Source organism: Dermacentor andersoni, chromosome 6, assembly GCF_023375885.2.
Source record: "Dermacentor andersoni chromosome 6, qqDerAnde1_hic_scaffold, whole genome shotgun sequence".
Lineage (NCBI taxonomy): Eukaryota > Metazoa > Arthropoda > Arachnida > Ixodida > Ixodidae > Dermacentor > Dermacentor andersoni.
In genome coordinates this window covers 23,273,732-23,293,311 of record NC_092819.1, presented here as the reverse complement: position 1 = coordinate 23,293,311, position 19,580 = coordinate 23,273,732, and the positions used below count along the sequence as shown (strand labels likewise).

General features: G+C 43.4%; 1 protein-coding gene across 2 annotated transcripts in view; it reads left to right on the top strand.

Moving 5' to 3' along the window:
- IleRS (Isoleucyl-tRNA synthetase) overlaps positions 1–19,580 on the top strand; it is a 53,746-nt gene that overhangs the window by 16,289 nt on the left and 17,877 nt on the right. For both annotated transcript variants that reach the window (XM_050170076.3, XM_055065942.2), the window contains exons 13-24: positions 4,603–4,729; positions 7,468–7,541; positions 7,663–7,857; positions 8,954–9,040; positions 9,662–9,745; positions 10,666–10,810; positions 12,178–12,295; positions 14,588–14,679; positions 15,876–15,953; positions 16,613–16,731; positions 16,883–16,985; positions 17,967–18,050. In XM_050170076.3, coding sequence (XP_050026033.1) covers positions 4,603–4,729; positions 7,468–7,541; positions 7,663–7,857; positions 8,954–9,040; positions 9,662–9,745; positions 10,666–10,810; positions 12,178–12,295; positions 14,588–14,679; positions 15,876–15,953; positions 16,613–16,731; positions 16,883–16,985; positions 17,967–18,050 — 1,306 coding nt within the window. The remainder of the gene's footprint in view (positions 1–4,602; positions 4,730–7,467; positions 7,542–7,662; positions 7,858–8,953; positions 9,041–9,661; positions 9,746–10,665; positions 10,811–12,177; positions 12,296–14,587; positions 14,680–15,875; positions 15,954–16,612; positions 16,732–16,882; positions 16,986–17,966; positions 18,051–19,580) is intronic.

The following is a 19,580-nucleotide window of genomic DNA, read 5'->3' as shown; positions in this document are numbered from 1 at the left end:
GCATTCTAACCATTATGTCATGGCTACTTTATGCATGCAAGCAGATAATGCTTGTGTTGCACACTGAGAAATTCCAAAATTTTTCTGTCTTGCTTATTTTGCATGAGTGACAACTGGCGCCAAGCGATGTGCTGGGGACTGTGTGTGCATGTTATTTTTACTTACCGTTTAGACTCGTGTAAGGGCTGCACCCCCAACTTGGAATCCCAGAATTTGAGAAAAAAAAATTTCCATTGGAGAAGCACTTGTATTTGGTGCCCCGGTGCCACGCATGCACATCGTCGAATTTTCACGCGCTGCAAACTTCTGCGTGCTGCTAGTAGGCGGCAGGAGCTGCAGATTGACCTTTAATGCAACGGTACTGGTGCCCCAGAAAGTAAACGGAGCATGTGAGCGGTGGCCGAACCACATCTCCGTGTACTAGCGGCAGCAGTGCATACTACATAGCATGGCACGAAGGTAATTTGCGGAGGTCATGCGATATGTTTTTGACCGCTGTTTCATCGGCGGCTCTAGCGAAGAAGTGCTTCTTCCAATGGTCGACGCTAGGGGAGTTTGCTGAGTTTGGCACAGCTATTCGTCAGTGGCAAGCAGCTCACGCCAGAACCGTTTGCTTGATAAACGCACGGCGCCTGTCGCTGTCCGCTGTTATTGCCGTTATATTTATTTCTCTTTTGCAGCCAGGTAGCCCACATACTGCATAGAAAGGGTGTGAAGGCAGTCGATTTGTGGACTTTATTTATTTTATCTCTACTTCTTTGTGGGGAAGTTAAATAAGAATCACCAAATTATGGCACAGCAACTACAGTGTTTCCGTCAACGGCACGGAAATAAATGGTTTCTGCAAACGCATAAAGGTTCCCCTAGCGTCAACCGCTGGAACTAGCGTTTCTTCGCCTGAGCCGGTAATTCATCAGGATTTAAAAGCACATTGAAAGGTACTGCAGATTTTCTTTGCGCATGCTAAGTAGCTTGTGATACAGCTGCTACCACCAGGAGATGCAGATCGGCCAGCGCTCTCGTGCACCGTTTACTTTCTGTGGCACCTGTACATCTGTGGATCCGGGGTGTGCACAAGCCACTGGCTGCACCGGCACCATTTGATCAAAAGGCTTGGCCCCATGTAAGGGCTCCACCTTGTCAAAATTGTGAAAAAAAAAGTGCAACCCATACTATTCTATATGGTAATTCATACTGTGAGCATTAGCAGATCCTCACAGAAGTGAGCAACAGGTGCATAAGTAGAACTTCCAACAAAGGGAATTCAAAAACAAAAAGAGCATTTATCACTCTGCACTAGTATACAGTATGCAACAGCGTTATCAGAACAGCTAGTCAGGGGGAAACATCTGCAATTTTTGTACATATATGAGCTTTCGTAATGAAAGGGGTGGGTCGTCGTTGCCATCTGCACTTAGATTTTACTTGACTGCATTATACATGTCAAAAAAAAGTTGCAGGCCTGTTAGGCACACACAGTGCAGTTGCAGCATATGCTGTAGGAGTGGCTTCATCGGAGCTCTATTTTCAGCAGCACACACTGGAGGGTTTTTATGGCAAAGTCTCTGAGTCGTTTTCATGAGAACGAGCTGAATTACCTTGTAGCACTACCTATGGAACTGCTCTATGTCATAACGCCTGGTGCAATACAGTGCAACTTTAATGCAAAGTTTGCACGTATCGATGCTACATGACGCGCATCTCCCATTGCGTGACAAGTGGCACGATACAGTGCTTCTCTGCTGGTGGTGGTGGTTATCATGGTGATTTATTGGCATACCCTTTGAAATGGGATGGTGAGAAATAGTCACCTAGCCTGCTTGATTTGATCAGGTATTCTCTACATGTTTTCCATTCTGTCATTTTTGTATACATCTCCTTAATCTTCTTTTTCTTCCTCAAAACTTCTCTGTCTACCTTGTATTGCTAGCTATACAACTGCTACATGGCATGCCACCTGGTGGTATAATATGCAACTGAAATGTAAAGTGTGCATTTATAGACACTACACGGCATGCATATCAAATTGCGTGACTCCTTGCGTGCTAGGACGCATGTGTAGGGCATGTTCCTACAGCTGCAAGTGCTGGCGTTTGACACAGTGGTAGAGTGCAGCACGACCAATAAATCAGACACCGATAATCTGGACATGCTCGGTAATTTGGACAGCTTCGCGGCACCGCCAATGGCCTATAGACTTAATATGTAAAGGCGATCGATATTTTAAACAGCTGCCAACTCTACATTCGATTATCCGGACTTCACGGCTGTAGCGCATGCAGACTCCGCCGCCATTACCTCCTCTGGCAACCCCGACTAGACATCAAGTATGGCCTCAGAGATTGCACGTTAGATGGTAATCTCTGTGGCCTTGCCTCGGTCGCACCTCTACAACTCGGAGATTTAACTGCAAATGCAATCTGACTCGAGCCTTTGCAGTCCTTGCATCAGCATACAGCACAAAACTGGCAGAAATACAGGCACACTTTGTTGCACGTAAGCGGAAATGAGTGCGGCAGCGAATTGGTCACTTATTCCTTGCACAGGGGCCTTGAAACTTTAAAAAAGATGATCTTTCTTTAATACATTCGTTTTTTCCGACATTTGATTGTTAGGACTTCTTTACGTTCCCCGTGGAGTCCGAATTATCGGTCATCGACTGTAGTTGACTCCTGGTGATCCTGATCCCGGCAAGAACTCCGTTCTTTTTTTTTCTCATTCCTGGCAATAGCTGTGATGGACACCAGCGGTGGTGGTAAACAACATTGCCAACTGAAACAGTTATTGGAATGTGCCCATAACAGCTTGCGCTGTAATATGTGGCCGAGAGCATTCCTGGCACTCTGCACAGATAGCAAACTTGGCAGCATGCCAGAAATGCTGGTGGCATATATGCCGATGCATCTGGTGCTGAGTGGCACGAAATCTCATGTAAGGGATAGTATCTGCTAAAGTGATTGTAGTCGAGCGCAAAATGAACCCACAGCACTCTTGAAAAAAAAAAAGAACTTTTTCTGCCACCATCTCGGGATGACGATGGCGCTGCATCTGACTGCTCTAACAGTAGGCTGTTCCCAACACTGCAATCACTGTTGTTTCATATCTGATTGTAACGCTCAGGCAAATTATAGGGCCTTTTTTCTTCTCTTCTTTTCTTTTGCCAAAAAAAGATGTGCGTTAGTTTCATGTAAGTACAGTACAGTCAAGCCCACTAATTATTAACAATATTCAAGTGCCCAAATTCACATTGTTATAACAATTGTTACAACTAGGTTGCACAAAAGAAACAGAGGGGACAAACATACAAACATTTTATTTAGACAGACAGAAGCACAGTTGAAACCGCCTATATAGCATTACCGATTTTAACAATACTTGAATGTTACAATGAGCAGCTGCCCCACCCTGAATTTTTGTTTGTGTTCTATGGTAAAATAAACCACTTACTACGATGTTCCCCTGCCACATTATTGGCCATAACAATTTAATTTGGCTACTGGGTATCTGGGTTGAAAATCCCCACCTTTGTGCCGGGCACCCCTTAATTTGTGTTGTGCACCCACGTGGCAACAGTCGTCCCTCTCCAGTCTCCCTTTGTCTCCCTTTCACGCTTCAGATGTCAGCGAGAAAGTGGAAGGGAGATGGGAGAGGAGCGCCAGGAAGGTGTGTCGTGTCATGTGCAGAGTGCGCATGCTAGGTGCGTGACTCAAAGGAGAGTGTGGCAAAATTACTCTTGTTTTTGTTTTATGCAAGGGAATGAGAGGAAGGCGTGACTTGCACGGTAGTTGGGGGTTGCATTGCAGTAAGGCAGGTGTGAGAAAGGGGCTTGCTTTATTTTTTTCGAGGATTTTGCATTATTTTTCCTTTCGAAGCACACTCTCCGTAGCCAGATTTAATTGCTTTAACCGATAATATGGCATGGGAGCATCGTAGTCAGCAGTTTCTTTTACCATAGAACACATACAAAAGGTGGAAGTGCATTGGCTGCTCATTGTTATACCCTATATAGTGTTAAAGCCGGTATCGTTATAAGTGGGTTCTGCTGCACACAAATTTCAAAGAAGCAATGCATCGGGGACTTTTGAGTGTCTGCCTAGGCATGGTTGCACAGTGCAGTTACACTGTCATTCCAAGAATGCCTAGTATAAATGAACTGCCACATTTGAGTTGATTTCTCTCTAGGAGTCACACATACCCACTGCCATGGTTTGACCACGAATTGGATGGTACTCAGTAAGGCATGCCTCGCATGTCCTGCTTGCAAATGAATAGTGCTGTTGCTGGTGCATCTGTGGATGAATGTGCAGCGAATGAATGGTGCATTTGTTGCTCTTTAGATTGCAGGGGTAGCCTCATGGTGTTGCCCAGAAGCTTTTTTTCATTCTTTCAGTGACACTAGGGGGTGGTGGGCAGGCTGGCTCACTGTTTTCCAGGAGTACTGGGGGTTCCTTCTAAAAATTTGGTCACATGGGATTCTTAAACGTATTCAGTAGTTAAGTTGCACATCTACCAGTAATTTAGTTAAGGCAATCAGAGTTACTAGAGTTTGATCTTTTTTGTCTTCAGTGGTCCGTGCTAAGTGTTGTTTGCGGTTTATAACAGGGTCCCTGATTTCATCAAGGAGAAGCGTTTTGGCAACTGGCTCCGAGATGCCCACGACTGGGCCATATCCAGGAATCGATACTGGGGCACACCAATTCCCATATGGGTCAGCGATGACGGCGAAGAAGTAGGTATCATTCTGCCTTTTTTGTGCTTCATGAGAAGCTCTTGTGGGAATTTATTACAGATGAACCCACTTATAACAATATTTAAGTGCCACGAAAATTCCATTGTTATAACCGATAATTGTTATAACAGGGTTGCATGAAAAAAATCAAAATAGGGGATGGCAGAGCTGTTGTGAGAAAACTATAACGGTGAGGAGGCCAGTGCCCCTCCCCACCACCTTCCTCCATCCACTTGTTTAACTGCTTCCTGGGCGCTCCGATTGCGTGTAGCAAGCCGAGGCTGTCAGCGTTAAAGAATGGCACTGCTATAACAACTGCAAAGAGGACCCACAGGTGGCGAGCGATTTGCGAGCTCCGCCGAGGGATTGCTTTGGTGCCCCCCCCAATCTCACCTCTAGCAGAGGCGAGGTCGCCACAAGCATCTCATCACATACTTCTCACTCGCTTGCACAAGGAAACGCTATGTCCGTCAGCCTGGCATGCTTTATGCGAAGCTTCCCGACATCCTTCTCCAAGGTATCCAGGTGCTCCACGTATTGTAGTGGAAGCTTCCTCTTGAATACGAATCACTGGAGGTACTGAATTATCGGCCGAGGCAGCTTGCCCTACTGCGTTGTCACTGCTGTCGTCGCCGTCGCTATCCGATGCAAGAACGTTCGTGATGATAACCTCATCGGTTAGAAGCAGTTAGTTTCCAAATCTATAGCCGTGTTCTTTCTTTTCACTGGCAACATTGTGCATTGCTGATGATCAGCCGGCGGATCAGCCATCTTCCATTTCGGCGGCGAGTCAAATGAGGCTGACAAACCACGTTGCCAGGAACGATTTCGGCGCAGACGAAGCGAGCTATTAAGCTGTTTGCAGAACTGTGCTGAATGAGGAGACAGTGAGCAAACTGGGAGCAGCGCAGTTGGTGCGGTCCATTCGTGTTTCAGAGGGTGGCGCGGCGTAGGGCTATGGTTGCAGCCCATTCTTGTTCGGAGGGGTGGAAGGGCGACGAGAGAGAGGCGTGCGGATAAGGCTGGAAAATGAGCGCCCGGCGGCTGTTGGGGCAGTGGGCAATTGTTCAGCGGCTCAAATTTCTTGCACGGACACCCAGCAGCCAGACTTCATTCTTATGACTGATATATTGTTAAGAGTGGTATCGTTATAAGTGGGTTCAAATTTATTTGTCTTCTCTACGAAACACAGTCCTTGGATATCAAAATTATGTTCTCTGGTATGCAGAACGTTGTTGTGAGTGCGTTTGTAGGGCTGCTGTAAACCATCTTTGTTTCACTTGATGGACTTGACCATTGCCATCTTAAAAATATGTACCGTATTTACTCAAATGCAACGCGACCACAATTGTAATGCGTGGTTCGACTTTCTAGTCATGTGAAATTGAAAAAAAAAAAAAAAATAAGGAAAGAAACGGCGAATGTAGTGCAAGGCGAACGGAAAAGTAAATGGTACCTTTATTCAAGGAACCACAATTGGGAAACAAGTTATTTTCATTCATGATTGTTGTCTGAGGAGGAGGCAGAGTTTTCGTTAGGTGGTATTCTCAGGTGATCATTTTCGGAGATGGTTTCACTTCAACTAAATTTCACGGGATTCGGCACTGAGCACATTCCCGCCAAGTATTCCTAACACTGTGCCAATCTTGCTATCTTCACACAGGGCCAAGAGCGCTGTCAGCTGTATACCTTGCGAAGTTGGGTGCCTGGATGAGCTGAGTGTCGCGATAACAAAACTATCTCCGAAGTGATTGCCTAAAAATCAAGTCATTTTCCGTACCATCAAGCTCGTTTATGATTAGGTGCTTAATCTTAAGTGCAACCATTTGATTCGGGGGCAGTAGCAGGCCACTACAAGGTCCACAGAACCCTTCTGACTGGCCTCACATCTAAAGAAGGCCTCCTGCTGGTCAAGCTGCTGAGCTGCAGTAGAGCTTCCCAGCTCTTCGGCCATCAGAATTGCACATCTCTCAAAGCGGATGTCATACCAAACACGCTTTGTCGTCATAACGTCGCAAATGAACAGAGTTGAAGGATGAAAGGCTGCAGGGTACTGCAGCATCGTAGCCGTAACACCAGTCACAAGCACAGCGAAAATGGCACCGATTCGAATGAAAAACACATTTCGACTTTGGTTGACTTGTCTATGGATTGGATCGAGATGTAATACAGATGCCGAGATGTAACGCAGGTTGCCGTGATGCTATAAACTGCGGGATTTAGAATATTTGATTTAAGATGGTCAACTTTGCCATTATTTGAATGTAACATGAGGGTCGAGTTCAAGGTATAAAAATTGTGAAAACAGAATTCGCATTATGATCAAGTGATTATGGTAATTGTCGATGCAATGGTATTTCTCATTATACTTTGCGAAACCAACTTTTGGTGGAACCAAGTTTATTCCATGCTTCTCAAAGTAGAACATGTCTGCACGACTACTTTGCAATTGCAGATTGGCTACAACATAGGCATTGAGCAGTGTGGTTGAAAACCTGCATTAACAGCTAAAGATCATTGCTCACCTGTGCCTCTGTAAAATCATCTAGTACACATTATAGGAATTTAGTCCTCTGACTTTGCTTGTGTGCCCGTGTGCCCGTGCAGGTACAGTAACTAGCTTTCCAGATTCTGAACTCCTGGCATTAGTGATTTCTCCTAGTCGTGTGTTTACTTGAAAGCTTCCTTATCCCACTGGGCCACCAGTGGCATCTATCTTATTGTTCGATTTCTTTCAGGTTGTCTGTGTGGGCTCTATCAAGGAACTTGAAGAACTGACAGGCGAGCAGATCACTGACTTGCACCGAGAGACGTAAGTGTCATCTTGATGCCAGCCTGTTATTACATCCAATCAATTTTGTTATGAGACAGCGTGAGTGTGACTTTGAACAGTGGCCGCAAAATATGCACATTCATTTTACTTCTTCCTTCAGGGTAGACAAGCTTGTGATTCCGTCTGCAAATGGCAAGGGTGTCCTGAAGCGCATATCTGAAGTGTTTGACTGCTGGTTTGAAAGTGGGAGCATGCCATATGCACAAGTTCATTACCCTTTTGAGAACTTCAAGGAGTTTCACAACTGCTTCCCAGCAGACTTCATTGCGGAAGGTGTGGACCAAACACGCGGCTGGTGAGGCACAATTTTCTATATATATATGGTTTATCATGGCATAAGAAGCCCACAAACAAAGATACCAATGACAACACAGGGGAAATTACTTGTACTTACTAATTGAAGTAAAGAAATGGTAAATTAATCGAAATGAAAGTGGATGAAAAAACAACTTGCCGCAGGTGGGGAATGATCCCACATTTTCACATTATGTATGCAATGCTCTACCACTTGAGCTACCGCGGCGCGTTTCTCCCATCCACTTTCCAGGGTATTTATGTTTACTACTAGAACTAACCCTGGGAGTGTTAGCCAGCGCCACCACTCACAAACCTTAGCGGCGGATGTAGAACACCTTTTCTGCCGCAGGTGTCACGAATATGTGATGTCCTCGGTGTCTTTGTTTGTTGGCTTGTTATGCTATGATTAATAAATATTGGGCCCCTTGGTTAACCCTCTTTCTTCTCGTTTATGGTTTATCGGTAGCAGAGATATTAAGAACCTTTGTGTTCTTTTCTCTGAAGAAATATCACATTGATGAGAATAATAGATTTTCAAAGTTACATCAAGTCTCAGTCTGGCTTCTTTACTTATCTTGCGCTATCTGTAACCTTAGTCTTTCAAAAGTCTTTGCTCATCAGTCTGCATCTTTCTTGTATTTATTTGTTTGCTTGTGCAACCTTCATCAAAAGTACACATACCAAAGGTACTCTGTACTGAACAAAACAATTTTGGCAATTTATACTGGCAACATAAACTGATGAATGCACTGTGATGCTTGCTATGCCAAACATGAGCTGCAATCTTCAATTTCAGGTTGCATGCTAAGGCAACCTTTTTCAAGGAAGTTCTTTTTATTTTTTTATCTTTTTCACTGAACTTCTGGTTGTCATAATTTGATCACAGCTGTAGATAAAAAAAATTCTGTTGAACTCTGGAGCAGTGTGCTAGAATTCTTTTGTCCACTGTAAATAAATGAACTTCAAATTTCTTAGTGTATACCTTATTTTATCCAGGGAATTTAATTGGCTTGCATGGCCTTTTTCTTTATTTCAATGCGCAATGCTACATTTGCCACTGCATCGTCATCCTTTGTAAAAAAAAATGTATGCAGGTTCTACACGTTGCTGGTCCTTTCAACGGCCCTTTTTGGCAAGGCACCATTCAAGAATCTCATTGCCAACGGCATGGTGCTTGCCAGGTGAGCTAAACTGGAGTAATATCATCTGTGCTACCAACAGCATGTCTTCCATGTGCTGAGCCAACGAACTGGCAAGAGCTACATCTTGGTATCATGGTAACATTGCATATCCATGTTAACCATGATGAAGCATCATGGTATTAACGTCAAGCTAACATGCTTTTGTTGCAAGTTGTCTGCAATTTAGATAATATTGAGCCTTGGGCCACTGGCAAAAATAAATATACATTCGCAGTTTTATTGGAACTGAACTGTACTGAGAATTGTTATTGTTCTTATGCATTAATAGTGTGCAGTAGCACATTTTACTTTTAACGTGTAGCAGTGCTTAGGTAATATGCATGCATGTGTAACTGCAAACTTTTGTGTGCGCATGTGCCGAGCCATTCTTGCAAATGAGTAGTGTTACCGTTTTAGATGGCTAAAGGTTTTACTCAATAGCCCATTACCACTTACGTCATTTGGGATGACGGCAAAAGAAAAAAAGAAATTTGCATGAAAGGTTCACTAGCTGCCTTTGATAGGCTGGTTGAAGTCAGATGCTTTGTTTTAATTAGCTTCAGTACATGTTGTTCATCTTGTATTGACTTCCTGCTGTTCTGGTCGTGCCTTGCATTTCAGTGATGGCCAGAAGATGAGCAAAAGAAAGAAGAACTACCCTGACCCAATGGATGTCGTAAAGAAGTATGGTGCAGATGCTCTGAGGTACGAACTTAAAAAAAGAAAAACACATGTTGATATTCTCTCTCAGTGCCATCACTTGCCACATTTCAGTGCCTCAAGCTTACCTTGAACACTACTTCGAACGCTTTTATTTACTGAATGAATTGGCAAATCCTGTTTCTATTTTGCACAAAAGCAGTGCAGAAGCTGTAATTCTCGTCATCTCTTGACTGATTAGTGCTCGCAACAGCGCAGCCCTCGTGACTTCCTTCACAGCGAGGCCACGGCGCGCATATTCATCTGAGACACACTTTTCGTTACCAAGCAAGCGCACATGCAGATTATTTTTTGCAACTGTCGCCAGGTAGCCACCCATTCCGATGTAAACTGAGACTTGTCTGAATTAACCGATGCGCAGTCCGAATCAACGAGACCTTTATGGCATTATACAATGCATACGCCTGCCGGGACCAAAGGACGAGTCCGAGTGATCTGATTTTTCAAATTAAAGAGAGTTGAATTAACGAAGTTTTACTATGCTAGGATGTGAACATTGTTTTATATGAATTGTGATGACGGCTGTTCATTCAATATTTGTTTCGATTTGCTTGTGGTACTATTCGATTCAGTGTCAAAAATTACTATTCGCCCATCGCTAGGTGGATCTGGATCTAGGTGGATCTAGGTGCTGGATCTGGATCTGTATGGTTGGCCATGACCTGGCCTTTTTCTTGTGAATGCAGTAGAGTGCCTCTGAGCTGAAATCTGTTAACATAAATCCTTTCGTGAGTTTAACATTTTCAGCACCTTTGTTCACATTCTGTAGGTTGAGTGCTCTTTGGCTTATTGTGCTCTCTGGTTTAGTGTGGCGGGATGAGCAGGTTTCCAGGGTGCCTGAAAGTTCACTTCAAAAGGAGTTCATTGTGCTGTCAATACATGGTTTAATAATTGTTTTCTTCCAGGTTGTACCTCATAAACTCTCCTGTGGTGAGGGCAGAAAACCTGAGGTTCCGTGAGGAAGGTGTTCGAGACATACTGAAGGATGTGTTCTTGCCTTGGTACAATGCCTACCGATTCCTGGTCCAGAACATTGTGCTTTTTGAGAAGGTGCGCAGGGATTTTCTGACTGCTCAATGGGGGCTAGTTCAAAACGTGTTGGGAGAAAGGAATTGTTGTCTAGTCTTATACCAGCAGATCATTCCATTGCCTGAGGCCTGAGCTTTACTTTGTTTTTGCCATTGCACTTCTTTTTATGGAGGAATCTCCATCTCTTCACAGACATAACAGAAGGGGGGGAGGCTTCTGATGGCTCTGACATTAAGAAATTATTTACAAATGTGGCACCCACTTCATGTAACTCTGTGCAATGCAGCCACGTAACCTGTGGATGCCCACTTGTCCATAGTCCAGGGCCTGTGTGTACACAGATTACAGTACTGGATCTGGATTGCAGTATTCTAAATTGATTGATTGATTAATTAGATTTAACTTCCCAAAGCAACATAGGGGCTTTGAGAGATGTCACAGAGGATAGCTTCGAGATATTTTTATCACTTGGTTTTCTTAAACCTACACCCAATGCTCAATGCACAGCGTTCTTGCATTCCACAACCGTGAAATACAATATACAACCATGAAACAAAAACAATACCACAACCATGAAACGATGCAGCCTCTGGGTGACCACAGCAGGTTCATTATGTTCAAATGAGACTACAGTGTGACTGCAGTGACCATTTCCGTCGTGAAGTGACGAAAATCTCAATCTCTTAATGTCCTAAGAACATTGAGAGATTGAGCTTTCGTAAAGCTTACCTACTACATGTAGTACAGTAGCTCACTGACTGTGGCGTACTGCTGCGGAGTGTGATAATGCGAGTTTCATTTCCAGTCACGGTGGTTGCATTTCAATAGGGACCAAATGCAAAATCACTCGTGTGCCATTCGTTGGCTGCACAATCAAGACACCTCTGTGGTAAAAATTAGCCTGGAGCCCTCCACTACAGCGTCCTTCATTACCCACTGTACAATTTCAGGGCATTAAGCCCTATAATTTGCATTTAATTTGAGTTCTCTTCAACTCAGTTGCCTTGTAGTGGAGCTCACTGTATTTTGATGTTGCAAGGTTGATATTAAAAAATAAGTAAAGATCTCACTTTATAATCAGAGTAGGGTCTAGGTTCTTTCTCAAGCTAATAATTGCATTAAACAAAGAGCGAATAGAAAGAAAATCCTTTATATATGTACTTGATGCACTTTCAGATGGGCTCGATGCACTTTTAGATGTTTTTATCAGCTTCTTTATTTTCAGTTGCTGTATTTTGTGCCGGGATAGCCATTCATGTGCTTGACACAGTTACAGATGACAATAGTTTGTAAATGGTGTGATTGATGCATAATTGATGTGCTTTCCTTTTTGTGATGCTGTAGTGTATGCCAAGATAGCTATCATCTGACTGTGGCATTCTTTGCAGGCACACGAAGAGAAGTATGTGTACAGCGAATCGAAGGCAGGCTCTGTAAACTACATGGACCGCTGGATTCTCTCTTACACCCAGAGCTTGGTACTCTTTGTCAAGGCAGAAATGAAAGGTTGGTGCTGATTGAGATCAGTTCTGTTCCTGCCAAAGCATTATGATATCTTTACGCTGCAGGGCTAGTTACCTCAGGGTCTGTTTTATAGGATGGTTTTCTTTTTTAAAGATCAGGCTGAAATTTTTTTTAAAAGTCACATGTGGCAGATGCCATAATAATGGTCTTTGAGCTGGATTACTTAATGCACCGGACATTACTTGCATGAGAAATCAAAATGCATAATGAACTAATGGACGATAATTCACTGTCTAACTTTTAAATTAATTACTTTGGAGCCCATATTGCAATTTATTAATTGCAGCCGGTGAGCTTGAAGGCATGTCCACTTGGAATGGATTCAGAGGGTTGCACAGGTAACCAGATATGCATACTTTCGTTTTTAGCAAACTGCCGTTTCATGCACTGATGCGCAAGAGTAACTGGAATGTCTGGGTATTCCGTCACACACCTTGGGAATGAATGCCTCAAAATTGGTGTCATCTTGAAAATTCGTTCCATGTAGATTGCCTTGCCGACTCACCGGCTGCAATTTGTAAATTGCAATATGTGTGCCTTAAGGTTATGAACAAAGTTAATCAGAATTTCTTTTTGCTTAGCTGGTTATGCAATTCTATTCCCTATGCAAGTAATGTGCACATCTTTGATTAATCTAGTTCAGTGGCTACAATAATGCTATCTGTATCAGATGATCTTTAAAAGCTCTCTATGATTAAAAAAAAAAAAAAGCACCCACTACGCGCATTCTGGTCTGAGGTTGTCACTTGGATGTCTGCCTCTTGGATGTTGCAAAGCGAAAGCTATCAAAAATCTGAGCTTCTGTGTGGTATGAACATGCAACAAGAAATGGTAGATGCAGTGAGCTATATACCTTGTTCATAAATGTTCTTTCCTAAGAGGCAGTAGTTTGGCAAATGTGCAGTGCAGAGAAGCACATTTGCAAATTAGGGAAAGGGTCTATCAATGTGAATGGGCACTACCTTTTTCTCAACTTCTAGCTGTGTATTTTAGACATAAGAAGGTCCAGGCTGTTTTTTCATTCATTCTTTTTGTAATGTTTGGTATTTCAATTACTTGTGTGTGAAGGCACGCAAATATTTAACCTAATGTACGAGTAATACAGTGATAATTTAGAAAAGCCTTTGCGTGTATTTGGGATTTTTGCTTTTGGTGGTAATGGGAAACTATTAACCCTAAACGTCTTTCAAGAGAATTATAGCATTAACATTACCTTCAATTTTCGTGCTGCAAGTTAGTGAATAAAACCTTTGTTTTGATAGCTGGAGTTTATACTTTGGCAAGTGAATTCACTGCCCAGTTTTCCCAAATTGTTCTGTTATTTCTCTTTATTCTTTTTAAATTGACTCAATGAAACAGTTATGTATGACGCGAGGTACTCCTCTGCCGTACTTGGTACTCAAATCTAGGCCGGCCCCGATTCTAAGCCGACCCCCAAATGTCTGAAGCCAGATAAAATAAAAAGCTTACTTCGAATGTAATCCGAACAAAAAAGTGAGGTCAGCATTCACAGAATGAAAACAGCATTTATTTAATATGACCATGCCGAGCTCACTCTACCTTATCATCGCTCCTAGCCTTGTCACTATAGCCCAGACCACACGCACACTTGCGGATGTGCGCAAGCTCATCTCCGTGCTCCCATGCATGCGCAGACGGTGCGGCACGGCTCACACACATAGAAACGTGGCGCGATCTCAGTGAACAGCTCCTCTGTTATCGCACGCTTATTTTCCTTATCACTGTCATCTCCTCGTTGTGGCACACGCAAAAAGCATCCCCCGTTGCCCCCTCCAACAAAGCACATTTGACGCTAAAGTCCTGCCCGGCTTAAACATTTGACGATGTCTCTACAGCTAGCACAACTTTTCGTTTGAAAGCGGCACGGTAGTGGTATCGCCTGTTTGGTGCCATTGCGATAACGCCACGTGATGGGCCAAGCCACATGCTGATACGACAGGGGTAAAAATAGCGACGTCGCTCATGAACTTCGATTGGCTACTGGCACGGCTAATAGTGGCTGTGATGCTGAATTTGCTAGGTGGCGCCAGCTATGCATCGTATTTATCATAATAAATTACAATGTGGCATGTTTTTTAACATCGTCGAATTAAAGCCGACCCTAGAGTTTGGCATATGAAGAGTATTTGAAAAAAACTCAGCCTAGATTTTAATAAATACAGTATATGCTCAATCTAATGTTTACCGTGACTACAAGTAAGCACATTTCGTTTTTTCCTTTTTTTTCTTTTTTTTTTGCCTAATCTTTTTTAGAGTATCGCCTCTACACTGTTGTGCCACGCCTGGTCAAGTTTGTCGACCACCTGACCAACTGGTACGTCCGGATGAATCGTAAACGGCTCAAGGTACGTCTTCAGCTCTTTCCTTTTTAATCAGTTTTGGATGTTCTGGCTGGTATTCTGCCTTTATGTATTTGAAACTGTTTTGTGTTTTTATTTGATGTCGTAATTTACATATTTTTGAAAGTTATGCTCAGTTTTGATTTCATGTTTTTAAATCATCTCAATTCCATATGCCGCGTTGGATCACCACAACCTTGACACGGCACACAAAGCAAACACCACCACGCCGCCACGCCGACACCAGTCATACAAACGAAAAACGAAAAAATAAAAAACTTGAGCAACGAAACTGTCAAATTTACAACTCTGGTAACTCGGCAATGAAAAATATCACAATTCTGTGAATGGAATCTAATAGTAGATATAATGCGGATAAAATTGATATGTTACACATGAATCTCGAGAAATCTAGTAATAACAGATCTTGCAGAACCCTTGTACACAATGTAACGAATTAACGTAAGATATAAATTACCCGCCGTGGTTACTCAGTGGCTATGGTGTTGGGCTGCTGAGCACGAGGTTGCGGGATCAAATCCCGGCCACGGCGGCCACATTTCAATGGGGGCGAAATGCGAAAACACCCGTGTACTTAGATTTAGGTGCACGTTAAAGAACCCCAGGCGGTCGAAATTTCCGGAGTCCTCCACTACGGCGTGCCTCATAATCAGAAAGTGGTTTTGGCACGTAAAACCCCATAATTTTTTTTTTAAAGATGTAAATTGACTTATCGAATTTGTCTGCTTTGAATGATCTAATGGGCGCAGTATTCAGAACCATGATGTCTGTTCTTGATGCAGAGCTATTAATTTGTAAACTTGGTGCTTCAAATTGTATAAAAAATAAAAAAATAAAAACTTTTAAAGTGTTTCGTCCCCCTTAATACAGTCACTAGCATGACAGCATACTACCTTGTCAGGTTGAAGTATTGGAAAACTCACTGCTCAAGAGTTGTTAAAAGCAACAGTTGGCTGTGTATACTACTGATTGCCCCAAGTTCTACAGGCTTTGCTTAGTTTTGTTTCTGCCAAAACAGATGCAAAAGAGTGATTAAAAACATCCTACTACTAAAGCGTCATCTTATTTGTCATTTGTTTATTTGTTAGCAGGCAGTGCTTGCATCGAAACACAGATGTTATACTAAAACTTCAGTGTAGTGTTTTTTGTGAAACACACCTGACCTATCGCCGTTTTTGCAGGGTGAAGGTGGAAAGGAGGACTGCAAGCATTCTCTCGACACTCTGTGCAGTGTTCTCTACACCATGATCCGACTAATGGTAATCACCATAGGCTACCATGCTCATATCAGCTGCCGGCAGCATTATAGCAAAAGGATGGTGCCGAGAGGCTAGCGAGAGAGCATTATTGAAAACCATGCTTTTGTGTCTCTGTAAGTTTCTTATACTTTAATCAGCAGCGTTGTTACCACTTTCACACCCAAGATTTAGAGTATACTTTCGAAACGTATTTCAGTCTTGTGTCTCACTATCGTACGACTTGCCTCTCACAATCTAGCGAGACCCAAATTTAATTCCCCGGGAGGCTTTTGGCATGCAGAACCCGACAGGCACTCACATTACTGAATCGCCTGGCATGTATATGTAGGACAGCTCGAGTAAGTTCACATAGGGTGTCGGCAAAGACAGTTTACCTGGAAACTCATTTCCAAATGCGAATGGGCTTTGTGAGACTAGGCATGCATGGACAGTCAGCTAAAGCTATTACTTGTCCTGGTTACTTATGTTTACCAGAAAGAACATCTTGTTTTGATTTGTTACGTCAAAAAATGTAGTGTTCTGAAAGAATAATCTAACATCCTTAAAATTACTTGGTGTTCTTGTGCATCCGTTCATTTTAATGGTGTGCGTGTGTGTGTATGGGTGCGTCATGCGATTGCTACATGGTGCTTGTGCTGTGTTCCCTCTCTGCTTGGCAGGCCCCTTTCACGCCTTTCCTGACGGAGCTCATGTACCAGAACTTGCGGCACCTATTCTCTGAACTCTCATGCAAGGAAGATGCACGCAGCATACACTATCTCATGTTGCCGGAGCCTAGGCAAGGATTTAATGTTCCTGATAACTTTTTCTTTTATTTTCCTTCATTCATATTTATTTTTTACATTTAGTCTACGTGTTTTAGCCTTCTGCAATTCCGGACCAACATGCTGGCACCATTCACAATTTAGTTTATGCTTTTACACCTGCAGGAATGAGCTCATAGAAGAGGTTGTGGAGCGAAGTGTCAGCCGGATGCAAACTGTGATTGAGCTAGGGCGCATTGTCCGGGATCGCAAGACACTTCCTCTTAAGGTGACTGACTCCTTCATTCATTCTTTCTTTCTTTTTCGTTTTTAAAGTTTTTGTGCTTTAGTCGCAGTCTCAGCAGCACTATATTGAGGGCAACTTAATACAAAGCTTCACTGTCTTGCAGATCTTTCAGCGTACAATTGTTAATTAGTATTTTCTTAGTTGATTGATTGATTGATTCATTCATTGATTCATTGAATTATTCAATTTAATGCTTCAAAGCAATCTGTAGGCAATAAGAGGCATTGTAGTGAGGGGCTCCAGATTAATTATGCGCACTTGTGGTTCCTGGTAAATTGAAAGTGCACCAAGAAAGACACGAACAAGACGGAGAACAACACAGATGCTCGCTAGCAGCTGGCACATTTTTAGAAGAAAACATATGACAGTATGATGGAAACAATTGTAACAATGCAACAAACAAGAAAGCAGGATGGAGTAAGCAGGGGCTCTGTAGCATGCACCCAAAGCACAGTGCTTGGATGTTTTCATATTTCGACTGTCAGAATGCAGCCACCACTGTTAAGAATCAAACCTGTGGCCGTAGCAAGATTCATCAGCAGCAACATGCCATAGCCACTGGGGCACGTTAGCACAACAGTTGCATATTATTCTGATGTGTAGAACTCCCTGTAAGGCACGTAAATTTTATTTATCCCCTGTGTGACTGTAGGGCTCTTGTAAAAAGGACACAGCGCAAAAAGAAGACAACGACACGAGAGAGCGGCTTGCACGCAGCGCCGTGTTCTTGTCGCTCTCTCGTGTCTTTGTCTTTTTTTGCACTGTGTCCTTTTTCCAATGAATTGCCAACAAGCCCAAGCTTCCACGCTAAGGGTTCTTGTGTTTCTAGAAGGGCTCAACAGTTAAAAGATTAATGTAAAATTTTCCCAAATGGAAAGATTTTTTCTCACATTTTTTATTCACAATGCAGGGGGTCACAATGCAAACAGTTCTCACACTTCCGTTTGTCTTTTTACTTTTCAGTACCCACTACGAGAGGTGGTGGTCATCCACAAAGACCAACAGTATCTGGACGACGTGGCGTCGCTGAAGCAGTATATTCTTGAGGTACGCTGGTTTCATTTGGCATATGCCAGCTTGCTGCAGTGTTGACAAAATCGAAGAAAATTTTAGCAGTGACCATCCAGTGAGATAGACCAGGGGTTGTCAAGCATGTTGGCCCCAGGGACCCTGCTAAGCACCATTAAGTGCCAAGGAACTTCCCCAAGGCATGCCGAGAAAGAATGACAGATTTCAGTGCTCCTTGAATTAGTGTTGACCCTGCTTTCAGCACAGTAAAACCTTGTCAATTCAGATTTCACAAGGCCAAAGAACATGTCCAAATTAATTGAATGTCGTAGAAAACAAACAGATGCTTACTATATCAACAAGCTCTCATTTACTGAATGAATCGGCAAATCCTGTTTCTATTTTGCACAAAAACGGTGCAGCTGCTCAATTCTCGTCATCTTGTAACTGATTAGCTCTCGTAGCGGCAAAAACCTCGCAACTTCCTTCACAGTGCAGCCGCATCGTGGGTCTTCATCTGAGACGCGCTTTTCACTACCGAGCTTGCATCGCAATATATTTTTCACAAATGAGTTGGTTGCCAACAACTCGTTCGTGTATCACAACGTAGCCGGTGCTCTTCATCCTCGACAGCTTCGCACTGAGTCAAATCGAAAGTACTGTTTGGCGCAAGCGCTGTGGACGAAACCCGTGGTGGCTATTGACGCGATCATGGATCGTGGCTAGCAGTTATGAGGGCACGCGGCCAGCCACCAACGTGGTGTTATGCGCGGTGATAAATGCAAGAATAAAGGCTTTAAAGCACAGTTAGGCACAAAACGTTCTGGCATTGCTGTCAGTCATGTATTACGTACAATTTCCGCTGATGACTACGGCAATGCAGACCCAGCAGCTTTGTTTCGGTCGGACACTAGGGCCGTTCTTGCTCTTTTGCATCGCACAATTGCGACGTTAAGCGCTCGGCAAGCTACCGTACTAGAATGAACTGTTGCGCTGCTCCATGCATTTTTCTTTCTTTTTTTTTCATTCTCTGGCGTATACGTCAGCATGCATGCTAGCGGCGCATGCTATCTGCAAACAGGAGAAATGTGCATGGAAGTAAGTTACGGCCTCAGAGGCTCAAGTGCAAATGCCTAGGCGGGCTGCCTGTTTTCATAGACTGGGTGGCTCCAAGCTGCTGGCCGATTTGTTGCATAGCCCATGCGTTTCTGTTATGCACTGTGATGTGCTTTTTGACACTCGGGCTTGGGTAATGGGAGGCTCCTTGGATCGAGCGCACTTTGGGTTCGCCGTCTTAGCAGCTTGGCGGGTGCGGAACCAGGGAAAGTTTATCAGGGGCTTGCGGAACCCCAAGGCGGGGCCTGCGGTGCCCACTTTGAGAACCGATGAATTTGCTAGTGTTACAGGTTCATTGCCTTTCCCTATAGAAGCACTCGGTAAAGGTGCAATTAAAAATAATGCTAACAAGCATACCCGTTCAGAATTTTCTAGACATCGGCTCCTGCTGGTTCGGATAATTAAGCAGGAACTTGTGTGCCAAGCGGTTGAAGCAGTGCAAGCTGGTATCAT